Below are 26,095 nucleotides of genomic sequence, written 5' to 3' on the forward strand. Positions count from 1 at the left end.
ACACAAAGTGTACATGCTTACATGTGTAAGATTGACATTTTATACGTTTTTTTAAAATTCTTTTACAATATACAAATAGAAGTTTCTATTTCTTGCAGATCTCAACGACTATATTTGTTATATTTGACTTCATAAAAAGCTATTGTCTTTTGTTTCTTTATATTTTGTCAAAAGTCTCAACAGGCTTATTCAATGCAATAATGTAAATACTTGGAGATTTAAAAATTAATAATTAAAAATAAACTCTTAAAATCATACAATATTGTAACACATGGGAGGGAGGCCACTGGCCACTAAACTACTAAGTTAAATTATTATAGTATATACTATTACTAAATTAAATTATTCTTAGTCAGTCAATTTTTTTTTTTTAATTGTAAGCCATTATATTTACCGTCATTTGGAGAAATAACTATTTAAAGTCCCTTACACTGTAGATGACTCAAGGACGATGTTGTGGTGTAATAAAACTCAAATTCAAGGGCTGAGTCAAGATGAAAAGCGGGGACACATTTCCGTGCTTTTATCGAAATGTCAGGCGCATGTGTGACGTTGCCCATTATTATCTTCACAGTGAGCGGCCAACTTTAAATGTTTCTGCTGCGAATTGTACAGCCATCCATTATTATGATCATACATTAAAAAAATAGACAATCGCACTCCAAAGTGTTCCGTTATAACAAAGCTACTGAGAAAAAAAAAAGTAAAAGTAATTTTGCAGTTAGAACAAGATGTCATAATCTTGCATCTAACATAAAAATAATAATAATACAAAAAAAACCATTTTGGATTCAACTTTGCTACTGAAATTCATATAGGAATCTGATCAAGGAAGGAGTCAAAGCAAAAGACAAAAAGAAAAAAAGAGTTAAAAGGAGTCAGTAGTTTATTGACCAGTCCAAGTGTACAGTACATGATGCAGTGAGAGAGGACAGTGGAAGAGCAGACGAGACATGGAGGCAACACACCCACCACCATCTGAAGAGGACAACAAGAAGAACCCTGCACGAGGCCTCCCTCGGTATGTACAGGCACCATTTAGTGTGAATGGAATTAAAAACATCAGATGAGACACACGCACACACACACACATACATACATAAGTGCTCTCATTTGCTTATTCGTCCTTGTAAATATGAATGGGGTCTTTTTTTTTTGTTATTCTTGCTCTTTTGAAGCAAAATGAAACAAGACGAGGGAGCGGCCAAATAGAACTTGAATAGCGGAACCTTTTTTTTTTTTCAAATTCCACGTCTGTCCTGTTTTGTGCAATATCTCTCCTTTGCATAGTAAATAAAAGTTAAATGTTTTGTTGTTGACATGCACCTTATCTTTTTTTTTCGTAGCATATTTTCTTAACAGATCCTGGGGTCTCCCCTATAGAATTATTATAAGCCCACTATAGAGTAGTGATTGCATGCAGCGTTTCCTGTAGACTTGAATCCTACTAAGAGTCTATGAGAGTAAAAGCCGGATGTGGTGGGGGGGGTGGGTGTGTGGATGGGTGAGCCCTGGCTGGACACGACAGAGGGCAAAGTGCTCCGTGTGCAACATCCATATGTTCACGGTGATTGCTTCTTTGGCTTTTTCTTCGACGTCAATACTACGACGGGACCGCGCGTCGCATTTGATCTCTGGCATGCTTCTCTTAGACGCCCCACGTCGAGGCTCCAGATGTTACATTTTTTGGGCCCGAAATCGTCATTATTAGTGTTTTAATAGCCTGCTATAAAACATGCTAATGTTTAAAAAAAAAAAAAAAAAAAAAAAAATCAGTGGAAAATCATTTCAAAGCTGATGTGCTGAAATTATGTACAATTTTTTGACATGCAGTCCACTTTCACGTCATTATAGTTTGAATGAGGCTTCCCGCATTGCTTTTCTTTCTCTTTGGAAGGATGTGTTTTTGCTGAATATTCACAGCTTACGTAGCCATGCAGAGCCCGTGGAAAGGTGCTCTTCATGCCGGAAGATCATGCCAGGTGTCGGAGCACCTGCGCACTGGCACTGGCACTGAAAACGGACGGCGGCAGAGGAATTCTGTCATTCTACGTATCAGGCTTGCAAGTGATGAGTGGTGTGGAAAAGGCTAAAAGGTTGCACGCGTTTAATGTCACTACCATGGAATTTGTTAAAATGTCCACTATATCTTTTTTTTTTATATATATTATTATTATTCAAGTAAATCTAATGCCAAAAAAGTCAGCAGGAATAAGTGCAGTCTGGGTGTCAGGTAGCCAACTAAGGAAGCCTTGGGGGAGTCCGTCTGCAAATGGCGTGCGCCCTTCAACGTTAAATGGCTGTGGCGTTGGGGTCGTACCGCCGCTTCTTCACATTTCTTGCAAGGAGATAAGAAACACGAGTTAGCGTTCAACAAATTCACATCTGTGATATGATTGGTGCAGCATGGGAAGTGCAGCCTCACTTTTCTGTCTTGATCATTAGTGGACCACTTTGAATTTGTGTTCCTATGCATATTCTCAATTTAGAAAAAAAGTGAGAATGTGGAATTGCATATGTTAAAGTGTTCTAGAGGACTGAAATCAAATCATAACACAAAATCAAGACAGATGGCTGCTCCATGCTGACCACTGCGGCTCGACTGCACCGAGGTGTTGACGTTCACAAACCCTTTTCATCTCATTTAACTATGCCGAATTTGCAAATTATACCTCGGCCGAATGCAGCGGAACCTTTGAAGGTCTGTGAACGCGAACCAACTCCGTCGTCTCTTTGCGGTCAACCACAGCGTGCATGCAGACGGCAACTGACGATGTCTTATTCCGGGTCGCGGAAAGGAAGCTAACATACAATCAACTCCAAATAATTTACAGAGGGCGGGAAAGACAACAACAGCAGTTGCGGCGGTGTCGGCGACTACCACAACAATGGCACACCAACAAATAAGACAACAGGAGTGATGCAAAACCTCCCCGTACTGTGGCTTGTTGTGGGGCTCCTAGCGCTTGTCGTGTCATGCACCTGATCCAATAGGAGACCCGGCCCGGCTGTGCTCTGTGTCATGCAGTGCAACGCGCCGGCTCTGTGAAGCAGGCAGCGATGGCGGCCGGCGCAAAGGAAGAGGGGTGGGTGACGCGTGGGGTGTGTGGGCGGAGCAGGTTTTATCTGCTCGAGGATGGAAGCGTCACCCTCAGACAGCCAAGCTTTAAGTGTTTGCCTTCCTGCCTTTTTCCAAACCCAAGTGAACATGCACAACTATCCTTTCTCTTACCTCCGCTAGAAATACACTATTTTGCATACCCATTTGTCGGTTTAAAAATCAGACGTAGCCGTCAAAAGCCCAAAGCGAAAGACGAGTAACATCTCCTCACTAACACACTGGCTTGCTATTCTCTACACAATCTCAAAATAATCATACACCTGTAAACTGTCGTCTCAGCATGCATATCAAGCACCGAGCTCGGCCCGATCTGCCTAATCAGTTTGAGGTTCTGCTACAGATCCACAGACCGGCGGTGTGCGGAGCTCGTTTTCCCCTCGAACATCCTCCTATGCGCTCTCATAAAAACCAAGCTCGCCGTTCCGGGAAAGGCTGCTTGGCCTCACGCGTGCATATTCTGCAGCAGGAGCTCAAACCATGGCGTCTAAAAAGCAGCGGGGATGCTGGTGGTCGAGCAGGAGAGGCATGCGGCGTGTTTGCTTACTTAAAACCCCATCCAGTCCCCCCCAGCACTATGGCGGCCACAAGGATGGCTCCGGCGATGGAGCCTATTATTAGATTGGTGGCACTAGGACCTGCAAAGGGTTATGGTGGGGGGGAGGAAAAAAACACATAAGTTTCTATGCTGGCTCGCTGTAGCAAACACATGTAACTAAACACGGGTACAACGTCACGCATGCTCTCCGGCCCCCATTTTAGTGTTTACATGGTGTGATCGACAGTGGCCTTGCTTGGGAAGCTTGAGCACCCATCAAATGTTTGACTAAACAGATTGATGGGTGATGTCGCTTTGTGTGGCCTGCAGAGACTGGTTTTCGGGGTCAACACGCAGAAAAGGTCAGGTCACTAAGTGGATACTTCTTCTGGTTGTGGACAGTTGTCCCATCTAAATGCCCCACATGCCCCAGAAAGGAGAGGATCACAGGAGCAACCACATGACGACTAATAAGAAGAGAAAGAAGAGGAGGCAGATGAAGAAGAAGAGGGCTTGTAATGGGGAACACCAGGAAGCGGAAGGAAAGGAGGGGGGGGAGGGAAGGGGGCGGTCCATCAATCAATCACACGACACTGAAAACAACCAATCATAAGACATGATCATATGGTCATCACCAAACACACAAGAAAACACAAAGCCACCGGGACGCACACACGGGCTCAGGCCGGCTCACGAAACCGCCCGCACACTGAGGCACCACTATGAGAGGAAGAGCTGTGAAAGGCTTAAAAAAATGCTTACTCTATTCCCCACCCTGTGCCTCCAAAAATCACCCCCAGGGCCAGAATGGTCCCTGCTACTGCCCCTATCAGCCTGTTAGTGGCCACGCTCACTGTGTGGAGGGAAAAGGAGCATGGTTACCACCCTGGCAAAAGACAAACAGCAGGCCTCCGCGTCAAGAGTCCTGGATCAAGTGATGCCCACAAGCCCCAACTAAACACCCCCCAACCCTTAAAACAGCTGCGTCCAAGTCCTCCTCTGCAATGATATGTTGTAAGCTACCAAAACATTTTACAATTTGGGGTTAGACATACTTAAAAAACAAAAACTATACCTTATGATTTAAAAAAACAAACAAAAAAAAAACAGTTATTTTATAAACAGGAAAATGTATTGCACTATTGCGCTAAATACAACTGAACTGTACTCAGGCCGTTGTTCTTGCATCTACCACTAGAGGGAGCCCAGGTACCAAATCGAGAATCCCTGTCTAAAGCAATGACACGGAAATAAGGCAGAACTTCTACTAATATGCAATACAAAGATATTTTGAAAAGAAAGAGGTGATAACTGACCCTTGGGCCCTTGAGTTGGAGTCGTCTCGGGGATTTTAGGTGGGTCGGGCATACTACAGTCTGTCCCCGCCCACGTGGTGTCACAAGTACATGTGGCTTCGTTGTTGCACACCTACACACATGGATGGAAGAGTCAATGACACAAAACGGCAGTCCACCCATTTTTTGTGCACTTACCCCATGGGCGGAGCAAACTTGTCCATTGGGTCCGATAGGGCAAGTGCTAATGTTGAGCGACTGGATGGACAGACACTTGTGGTCAAGGCACATCATTGACGGCCCACAAGGACTGCCGTCATCCACGTAGCCTAAATCGGTCTCGTCGTCCAAAAGAACGTGCCCACCGCTGCCGGGAAACGGCAAGTGAGGGTTGACAGACACCTTTTGACCGGATGACGAGTTTACCTGCAGTCTATCAGCCTGCCTTGATGGTTGAAAGAGGTGGGGGTGATTTCTCCTTTCATTGTTCCAATGCGGGGGTTGCGGCCAATGTTGGCGCACAAGAGATAACCACAGAAGACATCGCTGTGAAAGCAGATAGAAGATTATTAGAAGATAATAATAATTTTCTGTAACCATGACATCATCTTGAGACCGACATTTTGACCGCTGTAGTACACCTGGAAAATCCAATACAAGTGCTGAGCAAAGGTGGAAACATAAAAAGCGTTTATTTTTGGAACTTGGAATGGCCTCACTCTCTCTAGAGTGTGGAAAAAACACAAACTCTGCAAAGAGGTCAGCAGGAAAAAAAACTGTCATAGAAACTGTGACCACTGCATAGTTGCAGCCGAATACTGTAACTGTCAAATAAATGCCAGTTGAGTAAAAGTTCAATAAGTGCTGACAAGGTGCAGCTCAACAAAAAAAAAGGAACAATTTCACCGCTCCTGTCTGTCTGAAAAATCCGGACTTGCAGGAATTTCAAAGGCTTTGCTTCTAAACTGGAAGCTACAGAGATGCAAATTTAATGCAATATGTGGAAAATATTCCTTCTTGGCACTCACTGTTTGCTGCACTGGATCCATTTGTCGCCGTCCCTTCCGCAGTTCCCTTTCTCCGTGCCCTCGGTGTTTAACTTCTCGTAGCAGAATTTCTCCGAGCCCCCGGCCTCTGATGAAACAGACAAGCAGAGTAGGCGAGGCTATGCCAACCGTACTGCAGCTGAAGCTCCTTTCGTGGAACCCGTTCTACTTACTTGGCCCCCAGATGTATCTGCATTGGTTCTCTCTGGTCTTACACTCTCCACTGTAGCACCGCCCCTGCAGAAAGTAAATTTTGGAACATCCGTGCAAGGTGCCAGAAGAGCTTATAATCGCTATTCTCATGCCTACCTGGTTCACCTGGCAGAGGTATCCATCTTGTTTATGAAGGTTGGGAGGGCACTGTAAAGAGGAAAAACACAAGTCTAAATAAATAAAACAAAGGCAAAATGTAAATGGGTTAACACTTCACAGAATAAACAGTAAATGGAAAATCTTATTTCTGTAGTGTTTAACGCCACTCTTTATTTATGTAACGATTTAGCATTAAGCTAGCAGACGATTATTATTAGAATTTTAAATATTTTATACATTTTATATAATTTAAAAAAAACATTTTATAGAAAAAATATATTATTATATATTTTTTATATTTTATTAGATATTTTATACCTCATTAACGAACAAGCTAGTTCATCTGCCCATTTTAAAAAAACTAATCTGGCCATGCCTTGCACTATAATGACTCTGAGCAGCATGGGGATGACATCACTCCATTACCAGTGCACTTTATCAACATCCCTGTGTCCCTCACCCTCAAGTCTCTCCATAACCTCGCGCCATAATTGCATTTCATCACAGAGAAAATGGCAGCGCGTGCACGAGCTGTTAACTTCCCTTCCATTACAACATAGACCATTAATCACTGGGTCAATGAGGTGACATTGCCCAGCGCCTTCAGTTGTGAAAGGGAGTAAAGTGCTATATAAACAGAAAGCCCATTTATCAGAGACATGTGATTGGATGCTACCATGCCATGACATCATTATCCCACCGCTGATTTTCAATGTTCCAAAGCAGTAGCCCGCCAAATACTGGTATGATTTCGTAACGGGTCCACTCATAGGGACTCGATAAAAAAACGTTAGCGATCATAAGATTCTGAAAAAGGTTTTGGGTCTGTGCCTGTGTAGACAACACAATTATTTTGTTAAAAGGAAAACTAACAAACAATAATATTTAAAAAATAATAATAATTAGGTAAAGTAATTGAAAAATAAAACTAATAATAATAAATAATCATTTAATGCTGCAATCCAATTAATGGCGCTGCTCCCCAAATCCAAGCAAAAAATAAATGAATCATCCAATCAAGGAAGCTTATTTTCAAAAGCAATGTGAAAGATGCTCTCTGCATTGACCCAACAGATTGAGCAGTGCAATATTGCTCTCCAACAACACCTGTCCAGAGTCCCCGGAGCAAGTTTCTGAAATGTCGCAGTCATTCACAGCATAGCGGCAACTGTAACCTCGTGGGAAGAACTGCCAAAGTGGAAAAAATATGCGCATGAACATATCGGAAAGCCTCATGTCAAAACCGTGCATCCAATCCAGCTGTTACCAGGCACGTGGTATTGCAGCAGGGGCCGTCGCTGCAGTGCGCCCCGTTGGCCAGCGAGCACTTTTTGCAGCATCCCTTGTAGCACTCCTGAACATAAAAACAGAACTGCAGCTACACGAACACACACACATGGACTGCAAACACACGTGGGAACCTCACAGCTCTCGCGCCGCAGTCGCAGTCTTCGCCCACTTCCACAAATCCGTTCCCGCACTCGTTGGCCTCGAACAACTGTGGAGATATACATCTAGTGGATATGAAATATTCCGAGGGATTTTGAACCTTGAATCTTTTCAAACCTTTGTGGGCCTATTAAACAAACACGAGCCTCCGCCTTTAAGGAGGAAGTCCTTGTAGTCGGAAATGCTGCATTTGGAGAATTTCCGAGGGTGTTGGACACTGTGGAATGGAAGGAGGACACATCTGTCAAATACATCAGGAAAAAACATGGAATTGCTCAACTGATGTGTGTGTGTGTGTGTGTGTGTGTTCACATTTCTTATGTGCATTCATATAGAAGATCAGACATTCCCAAGGAGCGTTTCTAACTTCCTGCTAGTTTACAACCCGCAGCAAATAGAGGATTAATGCTGGACATTACCCAGTGTCTTCCATTATGCAGCCGGTCCACGAGTCAGTGCAACCGCATTCCTCTGCAAATCAGAGACGACAGGAAAGGGCATAGAAAGAGGAAAGCAATATTTCAAGACATTCTAGTTGTATTTTTTAAAATACACTTGCAATGATTAAATTTGAATTATTCGTATAGGGCAACTCAACAACATATAAGCTAAGTATTATGTTTAAAAGAGAATAAAAAACAACAACTAATAATATGTTTATTATTGTGTGTTGCATTCTACTGGGGCCAGTAATTTTATAATTTGCTAAAGTATGAATCTACAATGTATTTGATTTGTGTCCTATTTTTGAGCTACAGTGTAGGTCAGCGGCTGGTTTAATGTCTCACATCAAATGCAATTTACAGGCGCTCTTACGGTCATATATTCAGACCCCTGCACTTTTCGGAAATGACTTTTACAGCGTGTCAAGTTCTAGCCTTATGCAACTCAGCAGGTCACACGGAAACAAACAATAAAATGTGCCATAAGATCTGCAATGACTAAAAATGGCTTGTTGTCAACAATGATAGATTACTTTTGTTAGAAACGCCAACTAAAATGCTTACTTCTCTTTGATGCAGGGTCCCATTGGATGCCCAGGTTCTGAGCCAGACTCTGAGATAAAGAGCCAGCCATGGACCAGGTGTTGCCGTACTGTTGGAGCAGCAGAGGGTCGGTCACACGTAGCATCCATGATCGGCATGAAGGGGATATTAGTGAATCTGACCTCATGGACGCCAACCCCCCGGCTCACAGAACACATGCCTCCAAAGTAGGCTGCGCTGCTTCTGCGATAGTGAAAGGTCACATTTCTGGAAGACCAAAAAAAAAAAAAAAAAGTCAAGGGGTGCCATGGCACGGGCGTCAAATGTGATTTTTGGAGCTTACGAGAAGAGATGTACGGCGTCTGCATGGTGCTTGATGCTCTGCTGACGGTACTTGGAAAAATCACGCAGCATTTCCAGTGGCTTCACGCTGATCGGAATCGGATTTTTGTCCGTCCAGATCTCCAAAGCAACCAGCACCACACGTGTTTGCAGCTGCTCTTTGAAGACCTGCCAATGAATGGAAAGAGTGCATGTCAATGTAGCTTGCCTCAAATGTCAGCTGAGATGGGCTTCCAGCTCAAGTGGAATAAAGAAAAAAAAAAAAAAACACACGTGAGGTATACAAATGAGTCTTGAACAAAGTTGAATGCTAAGTAATTTTCTTGGAGGAAAAAAAAGTGTGGAGAAAAAAAATTGCTTCTTAAAGCAGTTCACAATTTAAACCAACAGATGGCAGTGCATCTTTAAAAAGTTGGGAGTGTCAACTGCAAATGAAAGGAATAATTTACGACTAACGAGCCGTACAGATTCTGACAGAATAATGGAATTTTCATTTGCTGTGGACATGAATTTTGGAGTAGGTTCAAGTTATGCTTACACAGCAAAAGCCCTTTGAAATAATTTACAGATTTTAGTGTCGTTACTGTTTGGATTGAATGTGTCATAATGTCAGTTTTTTGAAAAAAAAAAAAAAAATTATATTTTGATCACAAGCATTTGGCAGTGATAGTGCTGTATCCGCATAGTGTGTCTTTATTTTCATTTCCATTGCCTAAGATCTGTAAAGTGGGTACCGGAATCTCAAATTTGCACCCCTCTGCTTTTTGCCACCCTCTCGTTGGGGCATTTAGCACATCGGTGTGGTACTTATAAAAATGGCGCTTGAAAACACCCGAGAGAAAAAAAACTAACCGCTTCTGTGCAATAACACAAAAAACACTTGTCTTTGTTGACACTGTTGTGTTATTTTGACGCAATTAGCGGCCTCGAAACCACACGGCGGGAACATAAACAAGAGTGGAAGGCCAAACAGCTGACATGTTAAAATCCTTAGACACACAAAAAGGGGCTTGAAATAAAATAATTTTAAACAAAATCACGCTGATGGCGGGAATGAAAGGGGGAAATCTCACTTGGTGCCACCTTGGTGTTACTCAGTGACTCAGTCTGGACCTAAAGTGTTTGTCCAACTGACGGAGCAACAAACACAAGCAGTGAAAAACAACTTTGGTCAAAGGGAAGGTCTTACTCACAGCATCCACAAGATTCACCACAGACTTGGCAAAATTCCTGGTGTGCTGCTTGGTTTTGTGTTTGTACTGCAAGGAGGAGGAAGAATTACAACTTGAGAAATTATACTTTGATAAAAAGTACTTACCATACTGTGGTCACTGACAATCATGATCTCCAAGTATTTCATCTCCTCAAATACAGATATCTGTAAAATAAAAAGAAGCAGGTTAATCTAAGTTTTTGGTCGTCCAGGTAAAAACGGCATCATTACATAACAATTTACAAGCGGGTGACTGCAACTTTGCGGTGTCTCTTCAGAGAGATGAGATCAGACACTCACGGCTCGCTTTTTCCGCCGCTTCAGCCAGGACAAGTCATCCAGCTCCGAGAAGAGCCTCTCCTCCTCCGCTACGGGTGTAAACAACACAAAAAAATGTGCATCAACACATACTGCAGGTATTTGAGGCCACTACATTAGGTACACCTGTCCATCGTTTAGCCATGTTTTTGTATTTTCTACTTAGGATATTGGAGGTTTCCTCTTGGCCAGTTGGCGGCCATTGTTGTATGATGCGTGACAGAATGGGGCGGAGGCCCTTAAATCAAGGATGTTTTTCAAAAGTGTTGTAAATCTTCACCCAGTTGCTGTGACTCATTTTTCCACTGAAACGAGGCAGCTCTTCTGAGCTGGTGAGGCCGTCCAGTTCCGTGCTGAAGGGGGTGAGAACATAATTAGATGCGAAGGTGTCGGAATGATTTAAAAATCTCATATCCACAGGTTGTCGTAAACTAACCGCCATCTTTGTTCCTTCCTACTTCCTCTCTTTTTATCACGGGAAGCTCGGCTTCAGTTTAGGGAGCTGGCCTCCTGCTCCACCTTCCTTTGCTCAACCTCAACACTCCATTCTTTCTCCTCTCCACCCTTTCCTCCTCTCTAATCTTAATCTTTAAGCATTTAAGATGTCATGTTTGTGACTCAAATGACGACAGAGAAAAAGGCGAAGGCCGCTGACCCAGGGCCAGGAAACTGTCAAACATGTTTACGATAACTGCTGACATCCATTTTTTTTTTTTTTTAAATCCTCACACGAATATTTACCGGTTGACGCCCTTACCACTCAAAGGCACGTTAAGCCAAATGAGAAATTAGAGTGCTATTGATCTGATCTAACGCCTGACGAGACATATTTTGATGAAATTAAAAAGTCAAACATGATTCCGACCGTTAAATATAAAGTGTAGGGGCAGTATTGTGAATCAAGTATTGTGGGAAAAGGCTACCACAAGCTTTGTTGTTTATTTACCTTTTTGTCCATAACATTCATTTGACATAAAATGATATCACAAGACTTAGCCGATAACTTACGAGCGAATGAGTCTGTTGCAGTGGCTCAATTAGATACACATAGGCTCCGTCGTCAAACATCCCACTGAAAAGGGAAGAGAGGCAGCTCGATAGTGAGTCAATATTAGGAAAAGGAGCTGAAATATGTCCCTGGATGTTGCGCGACCAGCACACTGTTTGGTTCACTTACTGCAGCCCGTTGCAGGTAGATAAGGCCACGCGGGAGTCATCGTTGCCTCTCACCTGCCCGTGGTAGTAACAGTGCTCGCCGCCCTGAGGGAAAAAGACACGGTGCTAATGCAGTATTACGCTACACGCAGTTCAGCGCCATAGCGTGGTGCATTTTCAGATCTGGAACTTCAGTGCGGATTTATTGACCCAAGTTAATATAGATTTTCAAGACACTGCAGATGCTGATTATTTATGTTTATTTTATTTATTTTTATATATAATATATATACGTATATATATATTTTTTAAAAATGTATTTTATATATATATATTTATATATATATATATATATATTTTAAATTTGTATTTATTCTTTTTTTATTTAAACAATCTGCCAGTGTTGTCACATACATGTGCGGATTTTATTGATTTGATTTTGCTCTCTCTGTTTTTATATTTTTAATTGGAAGCCTCTGACGATATAAAAGCTTGTTTGGCAAATTGCTGCTGTACGGTGCGGTCGCTCTGCTTGTAGTAGCGATCGTGAAAACATTGCAAAGTAGGTCTTGGTGCTATCTGTGACTCAGCTGTCAAGACATGGGGTGAATGGAGGACTCTCTCTCTCTCTCTCTCTTTTCACTCCTTTTTTCCCTCACTTCATCCATCTAACACTGCACTGACACTGCAGAGTGCTTCCCCTCCCCCGTCACGTGAGTAGAGCTCCAGTAGGAGGGTGTGGGTGTGGGGGGGGCGGGGGGGGGGGGGGTAGAACCAAAGCCTGCTGATTCAGCTCCAGCCCATGCAGCCTGAATCAGCAGCAGCAAACGGCCCCCTTCTTCTACAACCTGCTTAACTTCCTCACTTATCTAAGAAGTGTATGCACCAACTGGGCCACAACATTTGAACAACTTGCATAATCTAATAAGATCCAACATAAGAGCGCTAACACATTCTGCTGGTACGACAACATTACAATTTAGCTTTGAAGGAGATGACATTAATATTATTAAAGTTAGTTGTGACTTGAGTTCTCTGCATTTGACCCAACCCGAATTTGGTGCAGAACTGCACTGCATCATCCGTGGATGTGCTTTGAATACTTTTGACCACCTCACTTAGTTACACGCCACATCATAATGATGCAGTACAGTGGTTAAACATTTCCATTACCTTTGATAGGACGGGTTTATCCCCCTCGTAATGGATCTCAACATAATCTGAAGAGAGCAGGTCACTGCGAAGACAAAAGGTTGGCTTCAGTTAGATGGGGAAGACAGCAAGTGATGATGCATCAGATGGCATGTGGACATTTATTAGTTTGTGATTCATTCATTCAAGTCAATGTTAGCCACAACTACTGAGTCAAAGGTTTGTCAGTCACCACATCCTCCAAAACATCTTCACAATTTGCTGGGGTGTAACATTAACTCCCTTGTCATGATCGGAGAATACCAAATTGCTCAACATAGCCACAAAGCTTAAATAAATGCTACAAAAGAACATGGCGGATGGCTGTGGGGTGTCATTTTCACCCTGAACAAAAAAAAAACGTCCCGTTAAGATCCCGCCGTCCGTGTCCATTACCATCACAGTTTGTATGCTGACATCCGAGAGAGTGCAATTTCTGCAACAAAATTGTTTTTCCCCCTTGAGTCACCTCACTAATGAAAAAAAACACATCCGCTTCTCTTAGTGTAGGTGGCACAAACGGATTACCTAGCAGATTTTCTCCCGTGACACACTACCGGCGGCGTGACATTTGTGAGCGATGCTCAGGAGCACGCCAGCGGGGAAGCGCAACGCTATTACGAGAGGACGCCCAAGACGTGACAGCGTCTCCTAAGTGAAGCGCTATTTTTAGCGTGACACACAAGGCATGCAGCGGAGAGTCGGTCGGCCATGCCAAGGAGTAATGGCGTGCGTGCGCAAGGCTTGGCCGGCAGCCATTGAAGCGCTCGCGGAAACGAGCCACCGGAATGTGAGCATCTTGAAAGTGTGCTTTGGAGTGTCTGTGGATGTTTCGAGGCACGCGCGGGAGCGGGAGCGCCACAATGCAGCAAAGGACCCACACACTGCGGGAGATTCTTCTCATGTTTGGCAGCATTTCAGAAGAAGCTCGGACACCGCTGTCACGCCTCATCATCATGCTTCCAACACACGGGAATAATCTGCGATGCCTCAGAGTTAGTTTGAACATCGTGTCCCATTCTCCCGCATACACGACGCATGACACCAGCCGGAACATTATGTACACTAGCATAATGTAGACAGAGTTTTATCAATATTCAGATTTTATCAAAACTATCATCAGTGGATGAATAGATAAAGAGGATCTATTTCAAAAAGAGCTAAAAAAAAAAAAGACATACATGCAATTTCTATAGTGCTGAGTAAGCGAGAATATGTGAAGAAACCCCAGGCAAGCACAAGAAGAACATGCAAACGCCACACAGGAGAGCCAAAGCCTTAATTTGAACCCAAAACCTCAACTGAGAGGCAGATGTGCAAACCACTAAACCACCGTGTCGCCAGACATGGATGAAATGTGTCATAAAACCAATACATACGTATTATCAAGCTCTTTAAGTCTAAGCATACAATAAACGGGTAATTAGCGCAAATATGAATAAAATAGCAATGTCTAGGCAAGTCCAGAATTGTTTCTAATATTTTGCTTCTGCTGTTAGCTAAAAAGCAATTATTGTTTTATTATCTATAACACCAAGCAGAATTCCAACTCCTCTTTCTCTCATTGTGCGCACACACACAAAAAGCTGAAGTTAGCATCTCTAAGATAACCTACAGCTCGGCGAAGAAGGTCACACTGTACTTTTGCTGTTCCAATCTACAAGCTGAACGTTGCCTTGACATTCTTCAAGATATCTGATATCACACGTCTCGCTCGACAATCTGTCACGTCTATAATTTTGGAAAAAAGTGAATTCCGAAAATACATTTAAAAGCGTTTCTGCAATGCCTCCATCCCTGTTGTCAACAACAATGCAACATGTCTGCAATCTCTCCATTATTGGCACAGCTGCAGAGAAGCACACTCCGCCTGCCTCGTGGGATGACAATTATTTGCCGGCGTTAAAACAAACCGCCACTTCCTCTGCGATTTGGAAAGGGTTACAAATCAAGCCGCCGCCGTAGTGCATGCCAGCTTTTGATATTTGACACCACTCAACCGTGAAGTCTGTATGATATTACCATATTTGATGACATAGCTGGGCTTTAAATCACATTAGGAGCCAAGGGATTCAATTAGCATTTCCAAATCCTTTGTACACATGCACATTAAGCGCTCACATACGTAGAGCGGGCTACTCAGTGAAGGATCCGAATCAATATCATTGAGTGTCCAGAGCCTCGTGTCTCCAAACGGGACAGTGATCTGCAGAATGTCTGACTCCATGCTCATTTGGAATCAAACCAATTAAAAGCTTATTAAAGAGCTGATCTTTGCAAAATGACATTCTTACGTCGGGTCAGCTCAGTAGCTCGGCTATTTCGCCACAGTGGCGCAGCTACTAACCAGCCAACCTCAGGAGCTGATGCTGTTATGGGAGGATGCTCGCACCAAAGGGTGAACCGCAGTCTGAAACGTTATGACTAACAACCACAGCGGCCATGATTTTGTTACGCTTTTACTGGCATGGAGGTTTTTGTTTGTGTGTCAGCAGGGGCTGTGCAAGCTAAATGTTGTGTGGAATGACTTAAGACTACTGCGGTGGCAAAAATGACTTACTTGTTCAAGGTTAGATCCAGAACAAATCGGGTGCCGAAAGCATCGAGTTGGAAGCTGACCTGAGCAAGGTGGATCGCCTGTTGGAGGAGGAAAAAAAAAACCCGATTATTTAGAAATTTCAGAAGTAGTACGGTGACACATCAAAGCTGTTTTTTAAATTTGTCAAAAACCAAAAAGTTAAAATCATCAAAAATCTCGCATAGTAGCGAAGCGGCTAGCTGATTTTCTTGTGTGTCACTGTGACTTTATGTTAACAACTTAAGTGGAAAAGTTAAAGTAAATTATGTAAATATAAAAAATATGCAAGGCGCATCCGCGACGCAACCTTTATTACGCCCTCATCATTTGTTCATCATCATTAAAATTAAAAGACCGTTGAAATGGTGTTTTATTGTTCAAACGCATTAATATTACAGTGGTTGACTTATATTACACGCGTTTATGACCACGATTGTCAACGTGTTTTTCAAAACATTGCCTTTACCAATAATAAATGTTTAATGTTGTGTTTGACCAGCAGGTCACATGACTGTACTTTGGTTTAATGTCATTGGAAGGTGATAATAAATGTCTTCTACATAATAACCATGAAAATTTTAGCAATTAAAAAAAAAAAAATCACCAAGTACTTAAAAAGGTAAAAAAAAAAGGAATTGCCTTAATTTTCAAACTGGGTGTTTGGCATAAAAAAAATGGTGCACCTTGATTTTCGTGGTGGACGTGACAATTTGGTGACAGGCAGTATAGATTAGAATTTAGACCAGCACGGAGCAGATCAAAGTTGTGGCGCATAAATAAATATCACGACAGCGTGCAACAAATCCTCTGAATCATTGTGCATGTACAAGTGTAGCTTATGCCATGACGAAGAGAACCGGACCGCAGTCCTGTTAATGACGGTGAAGAAATAAACTGTTGATAAGTTAGCTATCGCGTTCCCACCGGACAACGCTAACAGATGTGGTGAACAAATGACAGATGGTGGTTCTGCTTGGATGCAGCTTTCTTCAGCACCACACAGCATGACTTTCGGGCTGCTATTTATGTGCTTGGAAACAGGATTGCAAGCTTGTGAGATGGGCTGATAAGCAAGCAGCATGCGGTGAGATGATCTGCTGATGGTGACAAAATACAATCTGACTCGGCGCTGTATTTGCCTACCTGACCCTCTGCGGCTTGGCTCCTGGCCCGCGTGTCCAGGTCATGATAGGCACTCTCAGAGTCCTCGTTTAGGTAGTAGATGAGGCGAGATGGGTAGGCGATCACCTGCTCGGTTGCATGGTGGCCTGTGTTTTTCGAAACGGGTGCTGCAGTCGCCTGTTGCTTCACCGGCACTGCGTCCCTCTCAACCTTGTCCTCTGCACTGTGAGAAGCTGCGAGGGAATCACGCACACACACACACACACACACACACACACCTGAGCCAGCTGTCAACATCGAGCCATGAGCACACTGTCAAAAGGGTCAGGGTGTCATTGCATTACTTTTTTCCCCAGTAGTAGCCAAAATTCCAGGTGAGATGACTTTTGCAGGAAATTATTATTCGTATGTTTCCAAAAGTGCCCACTCACCAATTCAGCTAGGTTAAAATGAGAACCCCTCCTTAAAATGAGTGCATATATTTTTAATTCACATGCAGTAGCGATTTAGAACAAAACTGGCATGTTTGAGTCTGCCCGACGTCAGCACGCAGCACATCGACACGGCGTCCCTTCTTAATTAGCCGCGAGCCGCTAAAATACAGATCAAGTAATCGCACGGGACGCAAATAAAAATACAACGCTACGTACCGGATGACGCTGGTGATGCGTGAAGCCAAAGCGTGAGGATGCTGACGAGCAAAGTGTCCAGAAATATCAAACGCATGATTCATATTTGATGATTGAAATATCTCGATATCAAGACAACAAGGTAGCGTGGCGCTTGCAACCCATCGTGGCTGGCAGGGTGGTGCCGATGATCAGACTGATGGGGAGGATGAGAGGGGGCGCTTTCTTCATAGGTCCGGAGGCACTGGACTGCTGCTGCTGCTCCTGCTGCTGCTGCAGATGATGCTGATGATGATGATGGGAGGAAGAAAGCAAAGGGAGGGAGGGGGAGGAAAGGAGCGCGTAGGACGAGGGGAGCGCGGAGAAGGCGGCGGCCGTGCAGCTACTGGAAGTCCATCGGCAGACTCCTCCTCGATGTGCACGAGCAAGTCCTGCAGGGGCACACTTAAAGACAACCCGGAGACAGGAAGTGGTGTCACAGGATAATTCAATGAAGGACAAATGGGTGATCTGGAAATAAAAGAGAGAGACACTCAGTCTCCCTAGATGGGATTAGGAAGGCAAAACACGGGGGGAAAAAAACATTATTGTAACCGATCGCAATCGCCATATATTATCAAAAACACCATGCTACGTTTTTTTTATTATTATTAAAAAACATAGCACTCTAAACACAAAACAAAACAAGCAAGCAACAAACACGATGTAACAAATAATTTTTTATAGCGTTATTGTAAGATATCCTGCACATATCAGAGATGTTTTTTTTTAGGGGCGTGGCCTGAGGCGTTGGCCGGTAGGTGTTGTGAGCTAATTATTAGCCCCGGTCAAAAACACAAAGACATAAAACATATATATGTCATACAGTAGCATAATCGCAATTCCATTATGCAAATACAGACTCGACGCGATGTCCCTAGGGTACAACAACAGCAACAGCGCTTAATTTGACACTTGGCTGCATTTACACTGCAGGTGAGTGATAACTGTAAAGTATACACGTTCATTTAGCTGCTAAATTTTAGCAAATCAATCTTAGCTCTGTATTAAATTGAAGATTAATATTATCTTTTTTTTCCTGCGAGGATAAACTCCAACTCACTCACAGCCCTAATGAAGACATGCTAGGAAAATGGATGGAGGGAAATAGCGCCTGCTGCTGAATCTAGTGGGGCACTGCCCCTGCCTCGAGAGCAAATTATTTAATTGAACCTAACTTGAGTGTAATATCACCATTCACCCCTAGATGGCAGACATGGCTTAGTTGCATGTCATATACTGCCCTACTACAAAGTGAGTAGGCCGAATATTTTTTGGGCAGATTTGGAATAATATTCAAGGCAAACATATAGTAAATCAATAATGTTAAAATTCTGACAGAGTTGATGTTTGTGAGACAAAAAAGAAATCATAGTAGCCTAGGTGGTTATTTTGCTGATTGCTCAAAACCCTTCCTGGATTTGGACAGTGGATCTATTATACATGCATAGAGGAATGCATTATAAAAAAAATGAAATACTGTAAGCGCATGTTGTCGTTTTATTTTAAAGGCTGCCAAGAATTTCAAGGAACCAAATCAGAGAAGCCAGTAGAAGATGAAGGAGGACTTGGCGCTCACCTAACATTTAGCAGTGCCATTAAAAACTGCAACATTCGGTTCCTCTGTTTATTGAGAGAAGGTCGCGCCTCTGAGAAGTAGCCAAAGCGCTGATGAATGAACACATTCTTATCCGCGCGGGCGACCAATAACAACTTTGCTCCCATCCGTGGTGCGTGTGTGACGCGTCAGGCGGGGCGCGCCCACTCCACACATCTCTGCGCAAAAAGGAAAGCCTCCGACAAAGTTTAGTTTGGATGGACTCGCGGAAAGAGTGCACACGGGCGCTTGGAAGGGGACGCTTCGCCAGAGTGGAAGGCAAGGACGGCCAGTTTTTCATCCGGAGACTGACGCTTCTTGGATGTTAAATCGTTCATGTCCTTCTGTGCTCGGTGAGATCTTCTCTAAATGTTTTAATTGTACTGTACGGTGTTTTTATGTATTTTTGACAATAAACTGTGTCTTTAATGATTGCCAATGGTAAGCAATATAAGGTTATACAATGTGGGAATTTAAATGTCATTTAAATGTGCACGTCAAATATTCACTCTCCTTTTTGATGACGCAATCATTTATAGATAGTTCCTCAAAATTTCACTGTTTACCAGTCACAGATTTTAAACATGTGAGCTTGATTCGGTGCAAAAAAAATTGTCTATAAAAGACAGATGTTATTTGATGAAATGTTTTGCTTGTCCTTTGAATTTTGACTTTAAACATTTCCAAAACAACATTGGTTTTCCATATACAGTATATTGAAATGTATTACAAGTTTAATAATATTAATAGTATTTTTCATAATCTGAGAAAGAAAAAGAAAACTCTGCCCCTCAAAGTAAATCTGACACTAATAGAAAAAGTTGCTGATTTATTTATTTTGTTTTTTAACTCGGCTACACTGTATACGTGACCTTGGTCATGTCACAAATGTTCAGATGAACAAGGTTTCAACATTTCATAACTGATGACTACAGTGAAAAAGTAACTTGCACAACTATTATTGTCTGCCCTCCCCAAAAAGTTCCTCGACCGTGTAAGACCAGAATGATTCATCCACTTGTGGTTCCTCCAGCCTCTTCTGTCAACCGTGTCACTTGCCGCAATGTTGACCCGAATGGATGTTCACATTATGTTTATCCAGGGCACACCCAGAACTCACTTCAACACAGGAACCGAATGAGCGGGTTGCCGTGACCCCTGGATCACTTTGGGGAAGCGCCAGTTGCGAGGAGAGAACTCAACAGGTAGGTTCTTCAGAATTATAGATGATTCTTGGCATGATTTTGACAATGGGGTTTCCCCCCGGCAGCGATGGACGACTCTGTAGAGGACTACGGAAACTACAGCTATGACTACTACATGGAATATGGTGACATGGAAGAACTTAAAGTGGACCACAGGCAGAAAGAAGCCATGCATATTATCTCGGTGGTCATTTACATTATTTCCTTTGTACTGGGCCTGATTGGAAACGGAACTGTCATTTGGGTGACGGGATGCAAGAGCAAAAGAACCGTCAACAGTGTCTGGCTGCTCAATCTGGCCTTGGCCGACTTTGTCTTCGTGCTCTTCCTCCCTTTCTACATCGACTACATCCTCCGTGACTTCCACTGGGATTTCGGCGTGGCCATGTGCAAGATTAATTCTTTTGTGTCCGTCATGAACATGTACGCCGGCATCCTGTTCCTCACGGTGCTCAGCGTGGACAGATACGTCTCGCTGGTTCATCACAATTGGTCTCAGAGGTGCCGAACGCCCGCTCGGGCCTGGTTCATCAGCGCCTGCATTTGGGTCACGGCCGCCGCCGTGAGCTGCCCCGCGCTCATCTTTCGGGACACAATACGCTTACACGACAAAGTGGTGTGCTTCAACAACTTCCATGCACAGGATGGACTGTCGGCAGCTGCGAGACACATTCTAATGGTCTCCGTCCGTACCACTGTTGGATTCCTCTTGCCGTTCTCCGCGATGTGTGTGACCGGTATCCTTCTGACGATCCAAGTGAATCGATCCCAGGGAGCCGTTCGCCTGTCAAGCTTCACCAAAACAGTCTCGGCCATGATCCTGGCTTTCTTTATATGCTGGGCCCCGTTCCATATCTTCAGTGTGATGGAGCTCTCCATACATTCCTCACTCTATTTACATAACGTGCTGAAAATGGGATTTCCTCTGGCCACCAGCTTAGGATTCTTCCATAGTTGCATTAACCCAGTGCTCTATGTGCTTCTGGGTAAAAAAGTTCGCAACATCCTGAAGCGTGCATGCCTGGACATAACTAAAAGCTCGCTAAGGGAACTAAGCCAGTCTGTGTCGGCCACTGAGATGGAATCTTTGCCAGTGGCCCCTCAAGCGGGGGCCAGTGCACCGGAGGAGCCTGTGGCCTCATCAACTTTGTGATTGTACATAGGCTGAGGCTTATTAAAAGTCTACACACCCTTGTTCAAATGCCAGGGGGTTGTGATATTAGAAAAGAATGAGAATAATTGATCTTAAAAGTTTTTCAACCATTTATGTGACTGGAATAATGAACCACACAAATGAATGAAAAAAAAAATCTTTTGGAGAGGAGAATTTAAGAACCTGACATCTGAACCGGGGTGTGTAGACTTTTCATAATAGTGTATGTCTTCAGTCAACAGTTGCATTGAATGAAAAAACTTAACACACTACAATACTCTGTATCTTTTCATTTACTTTTAAATTGTGAAGCCTAGAATAAACATCTTTTTACACAGGGGAAAAAGATTTGACAAAAGTAGTTATATTTTAAGACTTTACTCTTATAAAATTACAAATCTGTCTTTAACATAAACATATTGCAAATTTCTCTTCTCAGCTCTGTTGGATGTTTTTAATGCATTTTACAGATTTTCTTTTTGTTTAATTGAGAAGATAAAGATAAAGACAGTAGAACTCAAAGTGTTTTGTATAAATGTATATTTTCTGCTAGAGTACATTACTTGTAGAAATGTGATGTAAATATATTTTACCTAATATATTCCAACTAAATACCTTTTAATAAATGCGCTCTACTGTATTTTCTTTGAGTTTATTTTTTCAACATTGTCTGGGTTATGTCATTACAGCTTTGAACTTTTGTGTACAAAATGACACAGACTTCTCCCGGGCCTGCTATTTAGAGACAAGTATGACTTTGGTCCAGATGTGCATTTTGATTTTGTTTTTTTTCCCCTGCAGACTTTGGTGCTTTCAAATTCAGTCATTTCCTGTTTTTGTTTCCCCTCTTTGCTGAACTCTGACATACAAAATTGACATAGCAAACATCTAAACAAAATCCAGTCACTGTAATAATATTTGCTGAATGTGTCATTTCTGTTATTTTTCAATTCACCTTTTTCAATATTTCAAACCATCCTAACTTGTCAAGCGATTCAAAACATTCACTCCTACTTTGTAATGCTCGCTCCAGAAATTCCCAAAATGTTTATTTAGAAAAAATTATTAAACCGGCGGCTCGGTGGCGCACTGGGTAGCACGTCCGCCTCACAGTTAGGAGGGTGCGGGTTCGATTCCACCTCCGGCCCTCCCTGTGTGGAGTTTGCATGTTCTCCCCGGGCCCGCGTGGGTTTTCTCCGGGCACTCCGATTTCCTCCCACATTCCAAAAACATGCTTGGTAGGCCGATTGAAGACTCCAAATTGTCCCTAGGTGTGAGTGTGAGTGCGATTGGTTGTCTATCTCTGTGTGCCCTGCGATTGGCTGGCAACCGGTTCAGGGTGTCCCCCGCCTACTGCCCGATGACGGCTGGGATAGGCTCCAGCACGCCCGCGACCCCCGTGGGGACTAAGCGGTTCAGAAAATGGATGGATGGATGGAAATTATTAAACCTTTTCTATGAAAACAACCATTAAACTGAGTTTTTTTTGTTGAGTTTCGGTGTAATAAATGCAGTATGTAACAATTAGTTATAGCGACGCAAAATATATATAACGACCTCATTGAATAATATATTCATTCAGACCGAGTTTGCGGTAGCCCATTTATGGAAATCAAATGGAACATTTAAAACTCTGAAGACTATGAATTCTGATTAAGCAGTGACAAGACGAGTGGTGTGCAGTAAGCAGTCACTTGCCGACTAAAATGAGGTGGGGCAAGAACGATCGTGCGCATGTATTTGAGGGCCATCGAACCCTATAAAGATTTTAATGATAAAGTAACACAGCGCAAGCAACGATAAATCTGTTAGCATCTAGTTGAAGATGGCTGTAATAAGATTATAATAATTTTGATGTACGTTCTGTAAGTGGTAATGTTAAGATAATAATGATAACACACATGGCCACTTTCCAGCGCAGTTGCCTATCGTGACTTTTTTTTTTTTAAATCAAAGGCAGCTCATCTAAAGCAAACAAGAGTAACAGTAACTCACTAATTGAGTTTGTTTGTGACAATGCACGTCTTTGTGCTCTACTGAGTGACCCATTTTAGATGGCGAATATTATGAAGCCCTTGTCACTTTTTTTTTCTTTCACAAAAGGATTGAACGCGTGCCAGCCATCTCATCTGATGCCATGTAAGTCGTAATGAACACTATTGGCTTCTTAACACAAACATGCTGTGAAGCTGCTAATATTACAATTAATATTGTCACTGCATTACTATTGCATTGGAATGTGTTGGACAGACAAGAACCTTAAATGACTCTTATTAGGGCTTTTTTTTTTTTTTGCTTTCACAGCATTACCAGTGAGATTACAGGACCTGTTGGAAGATGTTCATGTCGACATTGTCTGGGAATGTTAATGATGTACTTGATGCTGTATGTGTTTACTTCTCGGACATGGAAGACCAGTTTCCTGTTTCTACTAAAGTCCAACATTTTTATTTACCTACTTTTGTCACTGAGTTGCTACTTGTGTCTCCGCTGATGATCTGTATACTACACGTGAGAGGTGATATCCTTCAACACCTATAAGAAGATATGAGGAGTGGATCACATACAAGCATTTTTTTATGTTCCTGCGTCAATGTTGCATGTTATGAGAGAATAAATACATAATCTTACCTGCTCTGGTCCTAGCCGATGTGTTTGTGATAGCCTGAAGCGACAAAGGCCTACCCAGCTGTTCGTGAAAAATGAGTCCAGGCACTTGGCACCTAAAACCTAGGGAAGATGTGCTGACTCCGGTTGCTGGCACAGTATGCAATTAATGGTGAAACAGCGGGTGATCATTTAACCAGGCATGCCCTAAATAGCTTTGGTTTTACACTTGCAAGGGATTGAAGGTCACCCAGTTGCTGCACTGAAGGTAAGACCACCAAATGAAAAAGAAGCTACCCCCATTATTTACCTTTTGCAGAACTGATCTGCATTCTAACTGCATGGAATTGTTGCAATTGAAGAAGCTGGCTTTTTGCTCCCAATTGGGACGAATCCGTTATTCGACTCCTCTAGTCAATATCTGAAACAGAGAAGTTGTAGACGTGACAATCATCAACTACAGGAGGCAAAGGAAAGAAAGCAAGCCTGGACTACACCTCCAACTATCTTTGTGAGTCAGCAGAAGTCCCGAAAGAGATTGCATCAGGCCCCATGGAACATTTCTGAAAATCTTTAGTAAATGTTATCACCAAACTGGAGGCATCACTCTTAAGATTGTGCTTTTATCTTCTCTTGCAGGTGCAGGCAAGACAAAAGTAAAGTCAGAGTGGAAGTAATTTAAAAACAAAATATATATGGTTGTACTTTGCAGTGGCAGCCAATTCTCAATCAAAATGTCAACAATTTTCTCAATTTTTAATTAGATGTGTAAAATGTATTTTTAATGTAAAACTTAATTCTTGATTTAATATTTTAGCCCCCCACCACGGGATTAAGACAGATAATACCAAACACTGCCTATCACTTTTGGGAAGTTGCTCGGATTCCTAAAGATTGGTGACCCCTGCTGTAAGCAGTGTAATTCTTGTTACAGTATAAGGAGCAAGATTTTCTTGTGAGCAAAAATGCAACATTTTTTTCCCCCGGAGTGCCGAAAAATAAAGACAAAAAAATGTTCCCATGTAAATAACACTGTTTACGTTTTTACTACACCCAATAACATTTACACTGTATGCATCAAAACTAATTTTCAGTAGCTTTTCAAGAAACTAATTTCAGTATAGGCTTTTTTTTTTTTTTTAAAGAAAAGATGTTGAGCAAAGGAGTTTGTTTTGGTACCTGTGACACGTGGTCCATCATCAGTGAATAGCGGGTGAGAGTGTGGCACTGCAGCAGGGCACATTAGACACTCACACCGAGATGAAAGCCTCATCTACGTGGCTGTGTCACTCAAACAAGCCCCGATCGGACCTCTCGCCTTATACGTGCGCCAAATGCAGAACATGTCAACGACACTGTCACACTTTTTGTTACACTTCGACACTGTGTGCGCTCTTAACAAAGTTGAATTTCCAATATGGTTGGAGAGGTTGTTGTTGTCGAGCGGGTTGTTGTCATGTCCCCGCAGTGCCTGTAGTGGTGCTGTGAGGGAGTCTGCCGTGGATCTGACAAAATCCGTAGCAGCCTACTTAGTGCTTAAAATTTGATCGAGAGCTTATTTTATATCCATCCGAAAATCAAGTCGCACCGGGCTCGATGAAGATCACTATTGTTAATCTATCTTGGGACATCGATGCGCGAATAGCCTAGCGGATCGTATTAGACATTTCGGCCGTCTATCAGGAGCGAATACCGTACAACGGCCCGTACCAATTCAAGGTAAGGCAGACCTCGACCTCGATTTGTGGCGACACCCGTTCGCGCCACCTTTAGCCGGGGAGGCGAATATCACTCGACACCGGCGCCTGTCGAAGCTAACAGGCCACTTGTTTATTCCGATATATGAACATCCACATATTTTAGTCAAATCGCTGAGGTGGGTTTAAATATTATATTTATATATGTATTTTTTTAGGTTGGCTTACAAGTCATAGCGTAACGCCACCAATATCATTTTCAACGTAGGCTTCCCGAGGACAGGCCTAAGCTTCGGGTGAAGACCTTTTGTTTGAACGTGTTGGTGGTTTATGTGTTTATATGCAATGAAATAAAATGATATCGTTTTTAATGTTTTTCGTGTGTGTGTTCCATTACAAATTAGATTTCAAATAATATAAATATAGACCCTTCGTGTTGTTGCCATTTGTAGAGGCTTCCGTTTCCTGGTTAGCTACCGCCTACTATTTCGTGTTTTTAGCTTCC

The 26,095-nt window shown here is 42.7% G+C and overlaps 2 protein-coding genes and 1 long non-coding RNA gene across 6 annotated transcripts; 1 reads left to right on the top strand and 2 right to left on the bottom strand.

The window, feature by feature from the left end:
* Positions 1-868: 868 nt before the first annotated feature.
* LOC125973372 (disintegrin and metalloproteinase domain-containing protein 23) lies at positions 869-17,914 on the bottom strand. 4 transcript variants are annotated; one of them, XR_007483135.2, is made up of 27 exons: positions 17,314-17,914; positions 16,685-16,896; positions 15,524-15,600; positions 12,946-13,009; positions 11,795-11,877; positions 11,626-11,689; positions 10,898-10,970; positions 10,600-10,667; positions 10,405-10,464; positions 10,280-10,345; positions 9,088-9,254; positions 8,927-9,011; positions 8,766-8,853; positions 8,178-8,229; positions 7,876-7,975; positions 7,736-7,807; positions 7,577-7,663; positions 7,417-7,497; positions 6,307-6,357; positions 6,171-6,234; positions 5,980-6,085; positions 5,378-5,497; positions 5,150-5,318; positions 4,973-5,084; positions 4,419-4,509; positions 3,666-3,756; positions 2,321-2,338 (listed from the first exon to the last, which is right to left on the bottom strand). XR_007483135.2 is itself a non-coding variant. In XM_049727491.2 (26 exons), exons 1-26 carry the CDS (start codon positions 17,387-17,389, stop codon positions 2,293-2,295), a joined length of 2,334 nt encoding a protein of 777 aa, XP_049583448.1. In that variant the 5' UTR covers positions 17,390-17,914; the 3' UTR covers positions 869-2,292. The 4 variants fall into 4 exon arrangements, 3 of the variants coding, with proteins under 3 accessions (XP_049583448.1, XP_049583447.1, XP_049583449.1); XM_049727491.2 differs by lacking the exon at positions 3,666-3,756 and having other exon boundaries at positions 869-2,338; XM_049727490.2 differs by lacking the exon at positions 4,419-4,509 and having other exon boundaries at positions 869-2,338; positions 17,314-17,911.
* A 1,074-nt stretch (positions 17,915-18,988) lies between these two features.
* Positions 18,989-21,926, top strand: cmklr2 (chemerin chemokine-like receptor 2). Its single transcript, XM_049727557.2, has 3 exons — positions 18,989-19,281; positions 20,031-20,133; positions 20,199-21,926. The coding sequence occupies exon 3, from the start codon at positions 20,201-20,203 to the stop codon at positions 21,284-21,286; it is 1,086 nt and encodes a 361-aa protein (XP_049583514.1). The 5' UTR covers positions 18,989-19,281; positions 20,031-20,133; positions 20,199-20,200; the 3' UTR covers positions 21,287-21,926.
* A 1,785-nt stretch (positions 21,927-23,711) lies between these two features.
* Positions 23,712-25,218, bottom strand: LOC125973429 (uncharacterized). Its single transcript, XR_007483143.1, has 4 exons — positions 25,073-25,218; positions 24,204-24,314; positions 23,918-24,016; positions 23,712-23,821 (listed from the first exon to the last, which is right to left on the bottom strand). It is a non-coding gene; the product is annotated as an uncharacterized lncRNA (long non-coding RNA).
* Positions 25,219-26,095: the final 877 nt, after the last annotated feature.

This window comes from Syngnathus scovelli, chromosome 8 (genome assembly GCF_024217435.2).
Source record: "Syngnathus scovelli strain Florida chromosome 8, RoL_Ssco_1.2, whole genome shotgun sequence".
In the NCBI taxonomy this organism is placed as follows: Eukaryota; Metazoa; Chordata; class Actinopteri; order Syngnathiformes; family Syngnathidae; genus Syngnathus; species Syngnathus scovelli.

What these genes read in the sequence shown, in the direction of transcription:
- LOC125973372 (XM_049727491.2), bottom strand. Translation starts at nt 17,389, where the DNA reads ATGCGTTTGATATTTCTGGACACTTTGCTCGTCAGCATCCTCACGCTT. An exon ending in CTGGATCTAACCTTGAACAA is followed by an intron (nt 13,010 to 15,523) that starts GTAAGTCATTTT and finishes TTGTCTTCGCAG; the next exon opens with TGACCTGCTCTCTTCAGATT. An exon ending in GGACCCTGCATCAAAGAGAA is followed by an intron (nt 8,230 to 8,765) that starts GTAAGCATTTTA and finishes TCTGATTTGCAG; the next exon opens with AGGAATGCGGTTGCACTGAC.
- cmklr2 (XM_049727557.2), top strand. Translation starts at nt 20,201, where the DNA reads ATGGACGACTCTGTAGAGGACTACGGAAACTACAGCTATGACTACTAC.